The sequence below is a fragment of the Aspergillus saccharolyticus genome, assembly GCF_003184585.1.
Source record: "Aspergillus saccharolyticus JOP 1030-1 unplaced genomic scaffold BP01scaffold_10, whole genome shotgun sequence".
Classification (NCBI taxonomy): domain Eukaryota; kingdom Fungi; phylum Ascomycota; class Eurotiomycetes; order Eurotiales; family Aspergillaceae; genus Aspergillus; species Aspergillus saccharolyticus.
In genome coordinates, this window is record NW_020290620.1 from 699,961 (window position 1) to 715,538 (window position 15,578).

At 51.6% G+C, this 15,578-nt stretch overlaps 5 protein-coding genes across 5 annotated transcripts; 2 read left to right on the plus strand and 3 right to left on the minus strand.

The window, feature by feature from the left end:
• Positions 1 to 49: 49 nt before the first annotated feature.
• BP01DRAFT_390868 (putative pre-mRNA splicing factor) lies at positions 50 to 2,092 on the minus strand. Its single transcript, XM_025578036.1, has 3 exons — positions 1,867 to 2,092; positions 1,704 to 1,737; positions 50 to 1,620 (listed from the first exon to the last, which is right to left on the minus strand). The coding sequence occupies exons 1-3, from the start codon at positions 1,906 to 1,908 to the stop codon at positions 137 to 139; spliced, it is 1,560 nt and encodes a 519-aa protein (XP_025432613.1). The 5' UTR covers positions 1,909 to 2,092; the 3' UTR covers positions 50 to 136.
• A 97-nt stretch (positions 2,093 to 2,189) lies between these two features.
• On the plus strand, positions 2,190 to 4,204 carry ppmA (type 2C protein phosphatase PTC7; the record flags this gene model as incomplete). Its single annotated transcript, XM_025579109.1, has 2 exons — positions 2,190 to 2,578; positions 2,818 to 4,204. The coding sequence occupies exons 1-2, from the start codon at positions 2,496 to 2,498 to the stop codon at positions 4,202 to 4,204; spliced, it is 1,470 nt and encodes a 489-aa protein (XP_025432614.1). The 5' UTR covers positions 2,190 to 2,495.
• Positions 4,205 to 5,656: 1,452 nt separating this feature from the next.
• Positions 5,657 to 7,810, minus strand: BP01DRAFT_364794 (PWWP domain protein; the record flags this gene model as incomplete). The annotated part of the gene is made up of 5 exons (XM_025576336.1): positions 5,657 to 6,270; positions 6,329 to 6,557; positions 6,619 to 6,994; positions 7,066 to 7,534; positions 7,651 to 7,810. The coding sequence occupies 5 exons, from the start codon at positions 7,808 to 7,810 to the stop codon at positions 5,657 to 5,659; spliced, it is 1,848 nt and encodes a 615-aa protein (XP_025432615.1).
• Positions 7,811 to 9,769: 1,959 nt separating this feature from the next.
• BP01DRAFT_293386 (phosphatase PAP2 family protein) lies at positions 9,770 to 11,273 on the minus strand (the record flags this gene model as incomplete). The annotated part of the gene is made up of 3 exons (XM_025571732.1): positions 9,770 to 10,185; positions 10,270 to 10,804; positions 10,887 to 11,273. The coding sequence occupies 3 exons, from the start codon at positions 11,271 to 11,273 to the stop codon at positions 9,770 to 9,772; spliced, it is 1,338 nt and encodes a 445-aa protein (XP_025432616.1).
• A 2,801-nt stretch (positions 11,274 to 14,074) lies between these two features.
• Positions 14,075 to 15,321, plus strand: BP01DRAFT_355626 (phosphosulfolactate synthase). The gene is made up of 6 exons (XM_025574742.1): positions 14,075 to 14,212; positions 14,305 to 14,342; positions 14,404 to 14,441; positions 14,506 to 14,585; positions 14,644 to 14,726; positions 14,786 to 15,321. The coding sequence occupies exons 3-6, from the start codon at positions 14,405 to 14,407 to the stop codon at positions 15,279 to 15,281; spliced, it is 696 nt and encodes a 231-aa protein (XP_025432617.1). The 5' UTR covers positions 14,075 to 14,212; positions 14,305 to 14,342; position 14,404; the 3' UTR covers positions 15,282 to 15,321.
• Positions 15,322 to 15,578: the final 257 nt, after the last annotated feature.

Below are 15,578 nucleotides of genomic sequence, written 5' to 3' on the forward strand. Positions count from 1 at the left end.
CATGCATAGTCAAGTTGTCCAGCTACTAAGTGAACACGATGATATCATCACCAACAGTAGTACTCTTTCTATTGCCATCATACATCGCTGTCGTAATTAGAGGTTATGTGGTCATATCTAGTACATACAAGCAGGCTCATTCAATCCCCCAGAGCTTCACCGTCCGGTCGTGGCCACAGCTGGCAATCCACTGCGCATCCGCACTGATATCTGTGCTGAGCACGTTGCCCGAATGTCCACTGAGACTCTTCACCAATGACCAGTCGTCTGCGCTGAAGATGTTGACGTTCTTATCGAAGCCGCTACTCACAAAGAATGTCCCCGACTTCTTCGGCTGTACAGGGGCCGTGGTCTCGCCGTCCACCTCCATACGGCCTTCCGAAGGTAGAATGGACGTGGCTTCGGCACCCTTGTACCATCGCAAGTCAGACACGACGCTCTTGTGAGCACCGATTCCTCCAGTATTGCGCACTTGCCGCAAATCCCAGCACTTGACCCATCCATCTCCAGATCCGGACAGCACCCGGTAGCCATCGACCCCCCAGTCGAGACCGTAGATTTCCCGGATGTGTCCTTCCAGAATCATCACAGTCCTGCCGGTTCGTAGATCCCAGATCCGGCCAATGCTATCCAACCCTCCGCTCGCCAGGAGCGAGCCATCGTTGTTGAAGGCCACTGCGTATACTTCACGCGAATGGCCTTCTTGCAATAACAACTCTGTGGTCGTCTCCACGTCCCACAATCGCCAAGTAGTATCGTAGGAGGCGGAAGCGACATACCGGCCCGATGGATGAAACTCTGTCCGGCAGACGCGACCACTGTGACCGGATAGGGTCGCCAGTGGCTGCTGCTTGTCCAGTGACCACAAAGACACGTTACCATCACCACCACCCGAGACCAGGTTCACTGTCGATTCCGACGCGGTAGACGTTGCACCAGGAAACCACGACAATCCACCCACCCGATCTGCATGTCCCTTGACGGACCATCGTTCTTCCAGGTTGGGTACTGTGAGCAATTTGATACCTCCTCCCCAATTACCGGTGGCAATCATCTGCCCATCAGGCGAAAAGCGACAAATGCTGACGGGCCGATCGCCCGCAATCTGAGAACCATAGAGGTCAAACTGATGCAATTTCTCCTTGATTGCTTTGCGATGTTTGATATGGGTTCGTAGGGGAATGGTTGACTCTTCACGCAGCCGGGCGACACGGGCCTTCGCGCGCGGAAGAGAGAACCGCGCGATCTCTTTCCGCGCCTTGAGGAGCTCTTCGGAACCCTCGGTGTAAAACTCCTCCTGTTGCTCAGCATCCTCCTCATCCTCCTCACCGAGTTCAGTTGTTCCCTCGCGCATTTCCACATCGCCCTCAGCTGCCTCCTGTCGTTCCGCAAGGTCGGTCAACAGCTCGCGCAAGCGGTCTCTGCGATCCGCGGGACCTTCACCAAATAGTGTGATTGGCTCGCCTAACTCTCGCAGTCGTGCGCGCACTCGGGTGTCATCAGTAGGTACTGCCATTGCTGCGGCCCTCCTCTTGCGCTCGAACTGGGATATGATAGCAGAGGCTCTTTCCGCCGGAATACCCGCCGCCCCCGAGGGGAGGTCATAGTTTCGGTCCACGGCTGCATGCAAGAATGCGAAGGTCAGTACGTAGTGGCGCAAGTCATTATGACAGCACTGGTAGAAGGTTCTCAGCGATACTTACGTATATTCGCCAAGTCAATACCCATGTCCGTGTCCTGTGATAGATACGAATGTCAGTCAATGCGCCGTGAGAAATTTCGTTAACTTATGAGGCATAGACAGGGTATGTGATGGGACTTCAAGCTGAAAGAGACGGGAACTGAGGGAAAGAGGGATATGCCTACCTGCGCCTCCTCCACGTACGCCTGTCGCGATGGGTGCATCATGATGGGCGAGGAGATGAGGGGATCCGCCAAGAGACGCCCTGTTATTGGACCAAACACGTCAAGCAGGACTGAATAAATGCAGCTGGGATGATTGAGGTCTTGACTTGACTTATACCAGCAAGGTGAAGTATGAATAGTAGCAAGATCTAAAGATGTGGAAAGAGAGGAAGAGGTTCGAGTTTCGGGGGAAGGAAATGAACTGGCGGCATCTTCGTTTTGCAAAAGGCGGCAAGCAAAGCAACAACCCCCGATCAATAATCATCAAACTCCCCCCATCCAAGTCCAAATCGCGCAACAATCCTGCTATCCTTGATGCTGTTGGTGCATTGAATGAGCATTTTCTTTAGGTTACCACATGTTCTACAGATTTGTCATGAAGGTATCTATTCATCATGATGCTCTTCCCTCCGTCGCCTACAACTACTGCATAGCAGGATAAGAACAGTGCTCGCCAAGTTCCGGACAGCGAGCTACTAAGTTCCTTCTCCAATCCTCTTTCACCTTCGGTACCAAATGCATCTGATTATATTCCTCAATAGACAATAGCTACATCCCACTCCTCCACAAACTTCATCAGTCTTTAAACCATGCATCACCAGCTCGAGGCGGTCGATGACGACGGCGGGCGGTCACAGCAACTGCCGGCCTTTCGACCCGGAAATTTCCATCGGTTCTTCTGCTTTTCTTCCAGCCTCAACCCACAGCTTTTCTGTATTTGTCCAGTCAGCCGGAGTTTTGTAACGGCTCCTTTTCTACCTCTCCACTCACTGTTGCGCGCTTCACACTATCTCTGTTGGTCGTTGCCGTTATCGACCTTTTGGCGTCCTGTTACTGCTGGCTCAGACAGGATAGAAACTCTCCGGCTCCGATCCGGGAATCTTTGCTGATGATCGCGTTGGCCGCCTCCAGTAGGGCCTGCAGTCCGGCCTGCAGCAGCCTACACACTGTCCTGCGTGACAGTCTCCTGGCCTCAATCGTTGCGCCAAAATGGACAGCTGCTCATCGTTCGAACTCTCGATCATCCTTGTGCCTTGCCCCCGTCGCACGAACTCCGCCGCCTGCCTCTTATCGCCGAGCTTTCCATACGACTTCACCGCTCGCTTCCCAATCCCCTTCTCCCCGAATTACATACCGGGTCGCTGCTTCATCCTCTGGCAAAGGTCGCCGCTTTCATCCGGCCAAGAACTCGTATGACTTCAATCCAGATCTCCACCCGGCTATCGGAGTTGCGACAGACACTCAAGACCCTGCATTGCGGAGGAAAAGGAGACCTGACAGCGGTGAGGATGCGTTTTTCGTCAGCAGAGTTGGCAATGGAGACTCTGGAGCCATCGCATTCGCTGTAGCTGACGGGGTTGGCGGCTGGGCGGAATCCCGCGTTGACCCGGCCGATTTCTCCCATGCACTATGTAGTTACATGGCGCAATCGGCCCTTGCCTGGGATGCACCAGCTGAGCAATTGCGCTCGAAGCACCTTCTTCAAGTTGGCTACGATCAAGTAGTAGCAGACAATTCGGTCCCCGCCGGTGGCAGCACCGCCTCCGTCGGCGTTGGCTTGGAAGACGGACGCATTGAATTAGCGAACCTAGGCGATTCGGGCTCAGTCCTTCTTCGACTAGCAGCCGTGCACCATTACTCGGTGCCGCAAACACACGGCTTCAACACACCATACCAACTCAGCATCATTCCTCCACGGATGCGCGCCCAAGCGTCTGTCTTTGGCGGCGCCTTTCTAGAAGACTTTCCCCGGGACGCGGCCGTCACCAATCTTCAGATGCAGCACGGTGACGTCCTCGTACTAGCCACAGACGGAGTTTTCGACAACCTCAACAATCAAGACATCCTCAAGCTGGTTTCCAGTCGTATGGTTCTCATGGGTGCATGGACCTCCACCGAAGAGGCCGGGGTGCAGCCCTCTGCGGATTTGCAGCAACTCACCAGCCCCAATGGCCTGGCGCCGCTCCTCCCTACCTCACCTGCCTCTTCCTCGCCCTCCTCACCCTCCTCGACATCCTCTACGTCCTCCTCCGACAGCACCGCCTCATCCACTAAAACCGCCTCTCCAAACCCCCGTGATCAAGTCTATACCCTCCAATCTCTGATTGCAGCCACCATCGCCGGCGAAGCCAAGCTAGCAAGCACGGACATGCGTCGCGACGGTCCGTTCGCCAAAGAAGCCCAGCGCTATTACCCGGGAGACTGGTACCGCGGTGGCAAGGTCGACGACATCTCAGTCGTGGTCATCATCGCCGTGGAAGAGGGATACTCCGGCTTCTCTACTCCCTCATCTAAATAGTTGCCTCTCTTCCTTTCTCTTGTGTCTACGATGGACATGCACATAAACCACCCAGTATAAGCATCTCTCGACCCCAATCTCTTCATGTTGGACATCATCCAAGACTCCTCGGCGTTCGGTTTATTGGAACCAACCGCATATACAACCTATATATACGGATAGAAATCAGTCACCATTTTGCCCCACCACTAATCCTACCCGCTACCCTTGCGTGTTTACTGGTTTGGTTCTTTTCAAAGGGAATGCGCACGCCCTTGGCAAACACACCCACCTGAAATGGTCATTCATATATACATCCATAGTACATAATACCTGCATCCGACCAGCATTGCCGAGAGTATATCTTTTTCCTGTGTCCCAGATACCTGGCGTGAGCTGTGTTTGTTGCCCCTAGCTCTCTTTCTTGTACCATACCCCCCACCAACAGGCATTGACCCTTCCTACTTACGCTAGTACCTTACCTGATCGTTTCTATTTTGGTTGAAGTTTTCTATGACTGTGTATGCCATGCACCTCCCTGAACGGAATATAGGGTCACTGCCCGTCGAGGAAGGGCCATCTACTTAGGCTTCTGCATATGCATGTTCTACTACCCTTGACTCCAAAGAAAGCAAGTCCCACTGAAATGGTACGAAATTTGGAACTTGACAGCAACTCTGCATCAAATAGACACACGTCCCCTCGAGCCTTGGGGGAATGAACCAGAATCCTAGAAATCCCCATTGCCAAAACTAACCCCTCATACACAAACATACAAGCATGAATTGGAAGTATAGGACACCATCACCCCCGCCACGGAGAGACCACCGAATCAGAGGAGAACCGGCAACTGTATAGCATTCTGTTGGCGAAAAAGAAAAGCAGCAGAGCATAAAGGAAAGGGTAAGTCAGGGGACAAATGAACAAACAAGCAAAAAAGCGAATATAGAGCGAAAATAATCCAAGAACAGAACATCATTCCGAGTCTTGACAATTGGGCTGGGGCCAAAGCCCCAGGAGGGAACCCCAAGATTTTCGACGGCTATCTCCCTTAAGCGAATTCAACTTTAGTGACTTTCTCTTCAAGTCGCCGGTCAAAGTCGTCGTATCTAAAAGCATAAGATGAGGAAAGGGATTCCGGTGGGGTGGCAATGTACATAGAACCAGCAGTGCAGATCAAATTCACATATTCACGAGAGCAGGAGAGCGTGCACGTTCAACGGCTATTTTCATTTCGCTGTCAATTTTCCGACTCTCTTCGGGCAGTTGAATTCCAAAACAGTAAGATGGTGGCGTAGACAATTGAGCAACAGAGAAGGGTTGTAGAGACTAAGTAAGAAACGGTGGCGACACAGGACCCAAATGCTAAATAGTAAGGGAGGTGCTGCACAGGACCAGGAGCAGAAGAGCTTTGCGAAAGCAGTGGAAAAGCAAACAAGCGGCACCGGTAAACAAAATCATTTATTTTGATCTTCAAGCAACTGCCTCCGCAGTCTTCTCCTCCGTCTTCTCCGCCTCTGCAGCCGGCTTTTCCTCATCTGTTTTCTCCTCTTCCTGTTCTTTCGGTGTCTCATCGGCCTTCGAGGTGGGCTGCTCAGCATCTTCCTTGGCGGGCTCGGGAACGTCCGACTTGTCTCCAGCATCCGCGTCAGTCATCGGCTCGTCCTGAGGTTCGGCGGTATTCGTCTTGCTCTCCTTAGAATCCTCTTCCTTTTCGTTTTCGGTGTCAGCCTTGACGGGCGTCTCCACGCTACTCTCTTTGTGAACACCGTTCGCCCGGGGCTTGTCCTCCTTTTCCTTGTGCTCCGAAGGACCGGTGGTATCAGCATCGAGAACATTTTTCCACTTGGATAAAATGTTGATGGCGCGTTGCCGGAATTGGAATTCCTCATCCCGAGGAATAGAGCTGAGCTTCACAATCATTTTCAACACCTTGTTGATCTTAGTCGCACGAATTATCGATACTTCCAGATCAGTGTGCTTCTCCAGTTTGGTGAAGTAGCCCGACATAGCAGTCATTTCTTCCTCTGCAGGTGGGAGTTCGCGGGAAATGAATCCCTTCTGGAGCTTGTGGCGGATGAAGAGGACTATATGGTATGAGCACGTCTTGCTACAGCCAGAAGATTGCATTCACTGGGAACTTACCCTCTTTCTCCTTCTTCTCCTTGAGTTCTTCCTGATTGACCTTCTTCTCGGGTTCCTTAGAAGCGGGGCGAGAATCTTCGCCTTCATCGCTTGCAGCGGCCTTGCCAGCTTTCTTGGAGCTAGTAGTTTGCTTAGCCTTGCTAGAAGCAGGAGCTTTTTTGCCATTCTCAGTGGTCGGAGTCTTGGGAGTCGTCAACTTCAATTTGGTGGTCTTGGGGGTCTTTGCGGGCTGTAGACCAGTGTCAGTTCTTGCCAACTCTCGCACGCGTATAGAACGATCCCTGACTCACCTTCTCATCAGCCGTAACGTCGGCTTCGGCATCCTTCTTCCGCTTCTTGGAGCTTTTTGGCTTGTGTTCCTCCTCATCAGCATCCTCCATCTCGACATCGTCGTCCTCAACAACATCCATGCTCTTGCGCTTGCTCTTCTTTGCTTCTTTGGCAGCTTTGGCAGCGGCCTTTGCGGCAGCCTGAGCCTCCTTCTCTTCGGTTTCCTGCTCAAGCGCGCGCTGGTGGTCAACCAGAAGCTCTTTGAAGTACTGAAGATCGTGACCCTCGGCTCCGACGGCATAAGCGGACAGTAGCAGCTTGGTTTTACCCTTCTCCGATACTTCCTTGCAGGCGGCAGGATCGAGAGGGGTCAGGTCTGTATTGGGAACCCAGGCGCTAAAGCGGTGTTAGACAGGAGTCTAGGGAGGGAGTACAACTGTGAAGGCGAGATGCCAAGCTTTACTCACAATTCGTTGGTCTCGAAGAACATAACCGGGAAAGTTCGCTCGTGCGCGCGCTTGCCGCCTTTGGCGTAATCGTCTCTGATGGTGCCATCTTCACGCTGAGCGGTCACGGGACGCGTGTCCAGCAAGGTCCGAGGAAGCATCTCTTCATCACAAATGATGGAAGGCCAAGGTGGGTAGCTTCTCAAACGCGCGAGGAAATAATCGCCAGGTTTCGCATCGAGATGCGTGACGCGAGGTTGCGACTTCTTTCGGCTCACTGAACCTCCAGTAGATTTGCGCCTTGAACTTGATGATTTCTTGGCCGAGGCGGGTGTTCCGTTGGCCTCCGATGTTGGGGCGGGTTCAACTTCGGGCTCTGCAGGGGCGGCTGCGCCGTCGGCGGGTTCCTTCGCGTCGACGGGCTCGGAGGACGTAGCGGGCTTCTCAGCTTCAGTCGACTCTTTTTTCTCCTCAGAAGAAGAGGCAGGTTCTAACGACGGTAAGTCGCAAATGTTAGACAGCTTTACACCAAGAGGAGCATGGTCTGGTTGGTGACCCCTTGTGAAGAGCCAAGCCAGCGCAAGCTAAGGTCAGACGAATATTTACCTGATGCCTTCTCATCCGAACCATTGGCTTCCTTCTCTACCGTCTCCTTGGGCTGCCCTGGTGCCGCGTCCACAGGAGCGGACTGGGTCTCGGCAGGAGCGCGCTCGACCGACTCAGCAGCGTCGGGAGCGGGCGCAGAGGCAGGAGATTCCTCGGCCATGTTGCGCTAGGGATCAGAAGACGAGTGGAAGAAAGAGATAATATCGGGGGAGGATATGATAATCACAAGAACCTTCTGATGATGGGAGAAGATGAATTGTAAAAGGGGGGAGAGGGTCGATGTGGATTTTTGGTTGGGGGGGGGTTGAGGGGGGAAGAGAGAGAGGGAGGTGAGTTGAGTTGAGTGAGAGAGAGAAGTGGTGGAGAAGGTCGCGACGCCGGGAGGCGGGAAGTTCGAACAACGCGTTGCACTTCTTGGGGGGAAGGGAAAGCGACACACTCTCTGCCTGTCCGCAAATGACGCAAACACTTCAACAGCCACAACCTTTGATATAGCTGAGATCAACCACAAATGTCGGTCGCTTTGGTCTGTATTCCAGCCAGAAAAATTATGCCTGGTTGATGAGTGTTTCTCCGGGTAAGCTGTTGAAATTGCAGCGCTCGTTGTAGCCAAGGACGAGTGCTAGTCACCAATCCTCCTCCCAGTCACTGCACGGCTTGGAGGGATAGATAGATGTAGATGAAGCTATCGTGTTTCCAGACAATATGGTGATCAGTGGTCGAAAGACTGAGATGCCAGGGGATTCTGCTGGTTCACAATTGTGACGCGAGGACACACGCACAGCACCAGCGACACGAGACGATCTGCCAACGGCCTGTAGACCGCGGTTGCGACGGCTACTGCTGCACCACCACCACAACAGCAACAGTACCAACAACTCGCGCGGAAGATCGCGGTTTAGATCAGGTGGTGATGGATCTTTAGCTGGTGTTGAATACGCAGCTAGCTCTGAGCCTACCGACTCACAGTAGGTAATCGATGAGAGCGGATACAGATGAAATAGCTATGGGTGGCAGGGAGGAGTGTATTTCCCAAGTCTGACAAGATCGCAGGGGTACTGCCTCCTTCGATTGACCCGGAAGATTGGGAGAATGCTCGTCAAAAGTCTGGGTTAAAAGGTTAGAAAGTGATGCAGGAGCAATAGGGATGTTACGGACTGACCTGGTGGCACCGTCGTCAAGCCAAGAGCGACCGAACGCGAAGGTGGTGAGGATCTCGAGCAACACCAAGTCACCCCGCGGTCGCAAGGATCTGCTCTGCAAGCTGATGGACTAGGGATCTCACCAATATTTCCCGCAACTCGGATAACAGGCTTAGCTTCTCCTAGCCCAGTTATTCCATTAAGGAGTGAAAGAATGAATGGTAGAGAGCAAGAGACGCAGGGCGGCCTTGGTTGTGGAAGAGAGAAGGAATCCACGGAGGAAAGTAGGAGTAGTAAGAGGCAATGGTTGAACCTCCACAGACCATACAAATTATACACACATTCACTCCCACATACGGACGGACCATTCACCTTCCCTCTGCTCTTCCTCTCAGCAAGTCACCATTACTAAATCTTCTACATTTGCCCAGTGAAGCTGAACGCTTTCGTCGGCTCAGATCCCAAGCTCTCGATCGCAGACATGAAGCAACCCGTGCCCCGCTCCGAAACTAAATACTTCTCTTCTATGGTTAAATAGACTGCTTGCCGAAACGTTGCAGATAGCATCCCCCAACCCCTTTCACTCCCCTCTGTTCTTCCTTGTTAGCACACATTGTGTGTTGAAGTTGTAGGTGGAAATTCCATATTCACAGAACTTGCTTCAGATTACCACTCCCGACGCCCACTTAAGGTCCAGACTTCTTCTACAATCACGGAGATCCAGATCAAAGATGGAATACTTGCATTAATTCCCAAGGAAGCCTATATATATCCTGTAGGGAGCCTGCATCAACGGCATTGATATTGATGGTCGTAAAGATACGCCAGAAAAATGGTCGGGAAGACACGTTCGAAGGGAGTCATCGGGTCATGATCGAGAGGGGTTCGTAGACATTAATAGTGCATATGCAAGGGTATCATCAAGCTCTAGGGCAGACAAAATAGGGAGTAGGGGGATCTTCCCGACGGTCCCTGAATCAAGGGAGAGAGGTATGTTCGGGAACGCCATCATCGACCCAGCCGACTGCATCTGCGAGTCCGTCCATGGTGTTCGGTGCAGGTTTATGGATACGAACCAACCACAGAAAGTAATCCTCCAAGGGCAGCAAGTTCAAAAGAATGCCGTTGAATCTCCACCCGAGAGCACACACCGTTGCACCGGCGATTGCATCCAAGATAAAGTGGTTCGCGGTGGCGACGATAGCAGCCAGGATCACAAAAGGGTAGGCAAAACCCAGCACGAGACAGCCCAGCCGACGCCACGACGGAAGCTGCAGCTTCAAAGGGCCAATAGCCACGCGGGTGCGGCGTCGCTGATGTGGCGGCAGCGGGATGGTCATGATGGTGAGACCAATCATAAGGGAGTAGCCAAAGTGCAAAGAAGGCATGGCAGCTAGAACCTCGTCAGTATCTTTGCTCGGACTTATTCAGGAATGCGCAACCGAACTTGGAAACCCATTCGAGCGACAAAACTTACCATACTGATTGCAAAAGCGATTCTCGGTCCAGACGCTACCCGCGCCATTGACTCCGTGCACGGTATCAACAAATCCATAGCTACGACCCAAGGCTGCGTCAGGCCCCTTCGCATCCTTATCGCTCAGCAAACGAGGTGGCATGCAGGGCCACAGAGTAAAGACCACAAAGGCAAGCAAGTTGCACACAGCGAGCGTTCGACGCCGAGCTTGGTATAGGTGGGATCCCGCGGGTGAGCCGCCAACAAGCCCGCGCGGTTTTCCTGGTTGCGACTCGTCCGACCGGTTCCTCGTGATGGTGAAGTAATAGAGCCAGACAAGAAAGGCGATGGTCCCAGGGATATGAATAAACGAATAGATCCAGTTGGTCCAGGTCATTAGGGTGGGATGACGAAGAAAATATTTTTGGATTGAAACCTCCCAGAACATTCCCAAAGCCTGCTCAATCTGAATCAATTGAAGTGCATGTTTGCGAGCTACATCAACGGTATCCTCTTTGAGAGTGACAGCCGTGAATGCGCGACCCAGCTGGTATGTCTAAACCAAGCACGTTAGTCTTCTCTCCGGTACCACATAGGATCTGTGCGAGCTCCAAGCAGGGATCTCGTTCAAAACATACCCAATATACAAGCGCCCAGTACCAGCACTCGACCAAGAAGGGAAATTTGCGGAGCAAGCGACTGAGTAACCGGTCGTGAAAAACGGTGGTATCTGGCGACGTGACTTCGAAGGTCGAGGCGAAGAACCCAATTTGTCTCTTGCGCCAACCGGCTTGACCGACTTGCTGAAGCGAGGAAGAAGACGAAGAACGGCGATTCAGTAAAGTATCCTTGGCAGTTGGGGTGGAAAGGCCGGATTCAACCGCGCCAGGGGAAGAACCACGCGAGACATTGGAGTTACGATGAGGTCTTCGAGGAGGAAATTTCCCTGTACTTCGGTTGATCCAAGTGCCTCCGAAGAGTAGGACGATGACGGTCAGAGGTTCTAGAATGGCCCCTGCGCCCATGATGACTGGAGGCGGAAAAGAAATGCGCTGGTCAGACCCGCTCAAGGAAGGAATAAGACTAAGTAGGGAGTGTCGTGTGATGGTGACGAGAGCAACTGCGATGGAATAAGCGACTGAAAAGAGGTGATTAAGATGAGTGAGAAAGGGCTACTAGACTGCTAGCATTGTAAGGTACAGGTAGCGGAGGAAAGATGAAGGAAGTGAAGTTGAGAGGGAAGAGAAAAGGAAACAGGGAAAGACGTCACGCTACCTGCTGGTCGAGTTGCTGATTATGTATGTTTGTATGGGGAGGGGATGTATGTACCTAACTTCCACTTACGTATCTTAAGGCGCCTCTGTCTCTTGGTTCAGGGCCAACCCATGCTTTTAAGGTATTTTTCAAGTCAAGCATAGAAGAAAGTCAATGTGAAAAAGAGCTTTGAACTTAGCGATACTAGTAGTCTAGTACTACTTGGACCCAACCAAGGTGGAAGTGTGGGGGGGTGGAAACCATGCGAGGTGAAGAAGGCTCAATAAGAACTGCTTCTACTAAGACAGCGAGAGGGGCCTGACCAGCGGCTGTTCATGAAGAAGGGATTTAGTTTGTGCATATGTCGTGACAATTAGCACATGCTGGAGCCAGGGAAGGGCAACCAAGGAAAAGCAAGCGACCATCTTAGCTCATAATAGGTAGGTAGTTATCGGAGCTCCCGGAAGCCGGGTTTGTTTTCTGAGACAACGACTTATCCACTGGGGCTTGATTCCGGGCCCTGGTCTACCTTGGCATGGGTGGTACTTGTGACTAGCTAGTCAGTTCTGGTTGAGAGCAGAGATAGTAAGAGATTCTTTAACTTCTCTAGCTATGCATCTATACAATACATGTTCATCTGGTATTATCCACCAGGTTTAAAATTTCTTTGAGCTTTCTTTGATGGAACTATTCGGCAAGTGAGCATAACTGCGCTGTGCACTGGAAAAGTTACTGTACTGGATCACACCTTGGGTTCAGCGGTGAAAGAGTCTCAAACTATGTTATGGATGGATGGATGAATGGCTGGTCAGCCCCAAGTACCTGAAGACTCGGTAAGGTATAGACTAGTAACGATACTGGAGGTCAACAGGTTGCCCCATACTGAATTTGTCATTGATTGGCGGAACAGGAATCTTTGGTTACAGCTTCTTTTCCCCCAAACATGGTAAGACGTCACATGGACGGGATGCACCAAGCCTTGGAGGGAGCTACTGTACCTCAACTTTCCATTACTTCCAATGGTATTGGGCATTATCCTCAAAATCAATGAGCCGGATCCATTCTGGATCTCTTTACAACCTGCGAGGCTCGAATGTGTTGACCCCTCCGTCAATCCGCTTATATCAGAAGCCGCCAGCACAGTGAAGGTTGACCCAGATGACAGAGAGGCCTATGCGTCGATCAATGAACATCACCCCCGGATTATTCAGCCTTGTCTAGCCTTGTTGAGCAGCCAAAGCACCCTCCAACGATTCTGGACGACTGCCGGCACATTCTTGAGTCACCACTATGTTTGGGGTACAATTATGAATAATTATACTCGCCTAAAGCGGTTCTCCCGGTCTTGTCCCACGTCCGACCGCATACGAGAGAGAGAAATCAGCAGTATTTGCAATATCTCCATGCACATATTGAGTGTATTCGCATCGGCCACGGCTGGGGCCACTTGGTCCGCTTCGGAGCGCCCACAACAACAGCCAAGCCGCTTATACCGGCGACTCTCGAAGCCTCCCTGCCGTTTGACAAGCCTTTCAGCCAATCAATCAGTTATTAAGCAGGAGTTAAAGCTATAATGACCGGCAATTATGTGCATAATGTGCATGAGAATAGTGCCCCGTGTCGGCCCCGGAACTCAGCTACTCCGTCTTAATTCCGCTGACGCCGAGTTCCGTGTTACTAGTGCGAGCTCGACCCATGGATTTCCTGGTCCCATTCGGAAAAGAACTTGAAGTTACGCAGTAACTAACATTTCAGATGACCGATATTGTTCACCAAACCGGTTCACCTCCCCTTTCAATGCCTCGGTCCAGATCCGGACCTGATCGAACAGAGACTCTTTCGGCCTTCCTGACTAATTAACTGCCTTGGGACCCGCTGGCTTCGGAAGTGGTGATCCAGGGTGCCTGCCAAGTACAGCATAGCAACAGGAGAAACAAGCTTCGAGGTTGTTTTCTCGTGAGCGGAAGTTTGCGGTGGATTACTATTTGGATCTAAATAAACACCTGATACTTCTCTGGACTTCTCCAGGTACAACTGACTTCTTCTTTAGGGGCCCTGAGGAACGCGGGGAAATTGGTTCCTTTGTCATGACGTCATGCTATCGTTAGCTGGAATCACATAAATCAACCCACCCCCACCTGGCTGCTTTGTTCATTGAGTCCCATTATCCCATAACCTAAAATGAAAACAGCAGACTTGCTACTAGGTTAGTAAGTAGTAGTTAGTCAACTAAGTTAAATCCCTTGCTGCTCTGTAAGCATCAACAGGCCCTGAAACCAATCAAATCATGCTTCACCAACCACGGAGGACCATGAGATATGGCTTACGTCAATGTCCCCCCCTCCATCTCGGTCTAAAATAACTATGTCAATGAGTAGCAATCCAAACCCAACATTGATCCTAAATTACTGGAGTCCACAGATTTAGTGCTTAGTATACTCAGTAGTTTCCATTCAATATGTTTGGGTCGCTTCCTCGCGTCATTCATACCTCCTCCTTGCGGAACAGTATCGATCTCGCGTTGCGCCAGATTCCCAAAGCCTCAGTGTCGACAGCACCTTCGAGATGGTCTTCTTCGACGACGTCCACCAAGAAAGAAGTCACATTGCTTCAGGACAAGAAGAATGGCTTTGGATTTGCACGGTCAAACTCCAGACCATCGAAGCCGAGGACCAGAGGCGTCACTGAAATCAGAGGCCCGTATTATACTGTATGCCGACTGCCGAATCGCAATTTCCAAGGCATACAACGGGATGCCCTGTGCTTCCATCGGGACATTTGATGAGCTGATTCATAGGACAGGTCATGGGGAAACGATACCTAGCCGATGTGCTGGAGACGTGAGCCGCTCGACCAGGTTAATGATAAGGGAATTCTGCTGCTGACAACTGCCTCCGCAAGTATGGGGACTCATGTGGACGGCTTGAAATTTGCCGGAGGTAATGGATTGCAGTTCCCCAGCTTGGTACTGAGAAAAACAAGCTAAGCAACTCACTCATCCAGGGTCATTCTCTTTGTTTCCAGAGAAGCCTCTGAGAGAGCTAATCGACCTCGCACACGACTACGGAGTCTATGTCTCCACAGTAAGTCTGCCGGGCGACAACATATACTTCCTCTGGATGATAAGCTCAAATGAACCAGGGAGGTTGGGCTGAGCACCTACTCACTCATCCCGATGCGAACACCGTTTTCGACAAGTACCTTCGAAAGTGTAAGGACCTTGGGTGCGTATATCTTTCTACGTTGCCAATGGCATACGTCTAATACCTCCCCTCGACTGTAGGTTTGACGTGGTTGAGCTCTCCTCCGGCTTTCTATCTATTCCAGAAGACGACTGGCTTCGCCTTGTTGACAAGGTCCACTCGTACAAGCTGAAAGCGAAGCCCGAATTAGGAATTCAATTCGGTGCCGGTGGCGATACCCCTGCGTCGGGCTTGGAAGCCATGGGTACTTCCGATCCCTCCAAATTGGTGAATCTGGGCCGCAAATTCCTCGACGCTGGCGTTGAGCGGTTAATGATCGAGTCAGAGGGTATCACGGAGAATGTGGAATCCTGGCGGACCGACGTGGTATCGAAGATCATGAAAGAGCTTCCTTCGGAAGGTGTCATGTTCGAGGCAGCAGATCCTAAGGTCTTCAACTGGTACATCCGAGAATTTGGCATTGATGTGAATCTGTTCGTCGACCACAGTCAAATCGTGCAATTGTCATGCTTGCGCCATGGAATTTGGGGCACGGCCGACACCTGGGGAAAGATTGTCTCATTTCGACCCGAGTAGTTGATGTGCGAGGATGATGGCGATTTGATGGGGGGGGGCGGGGTGATGTTCAGTCGTCTAGTGCTTATATCGTTCTTTTGAGGCTTCTGATCATCTGTCTCACGTTCTTGGAGAAGCCACGTGAAGGGCCCGTAAGTTCAATAGTTCCATCTCATAGTATTGATGGATTTGGCGGAGATTTAGAGAATGCATAACAAGTGGATGCGCAAGTAATTACCCAAAGAAGTCAAGTCTGCATGCACTATGCAGCTGAGTCATGCCACCGAAAAGATGCTCCCGTCCCGCTGCTCCTCCTCC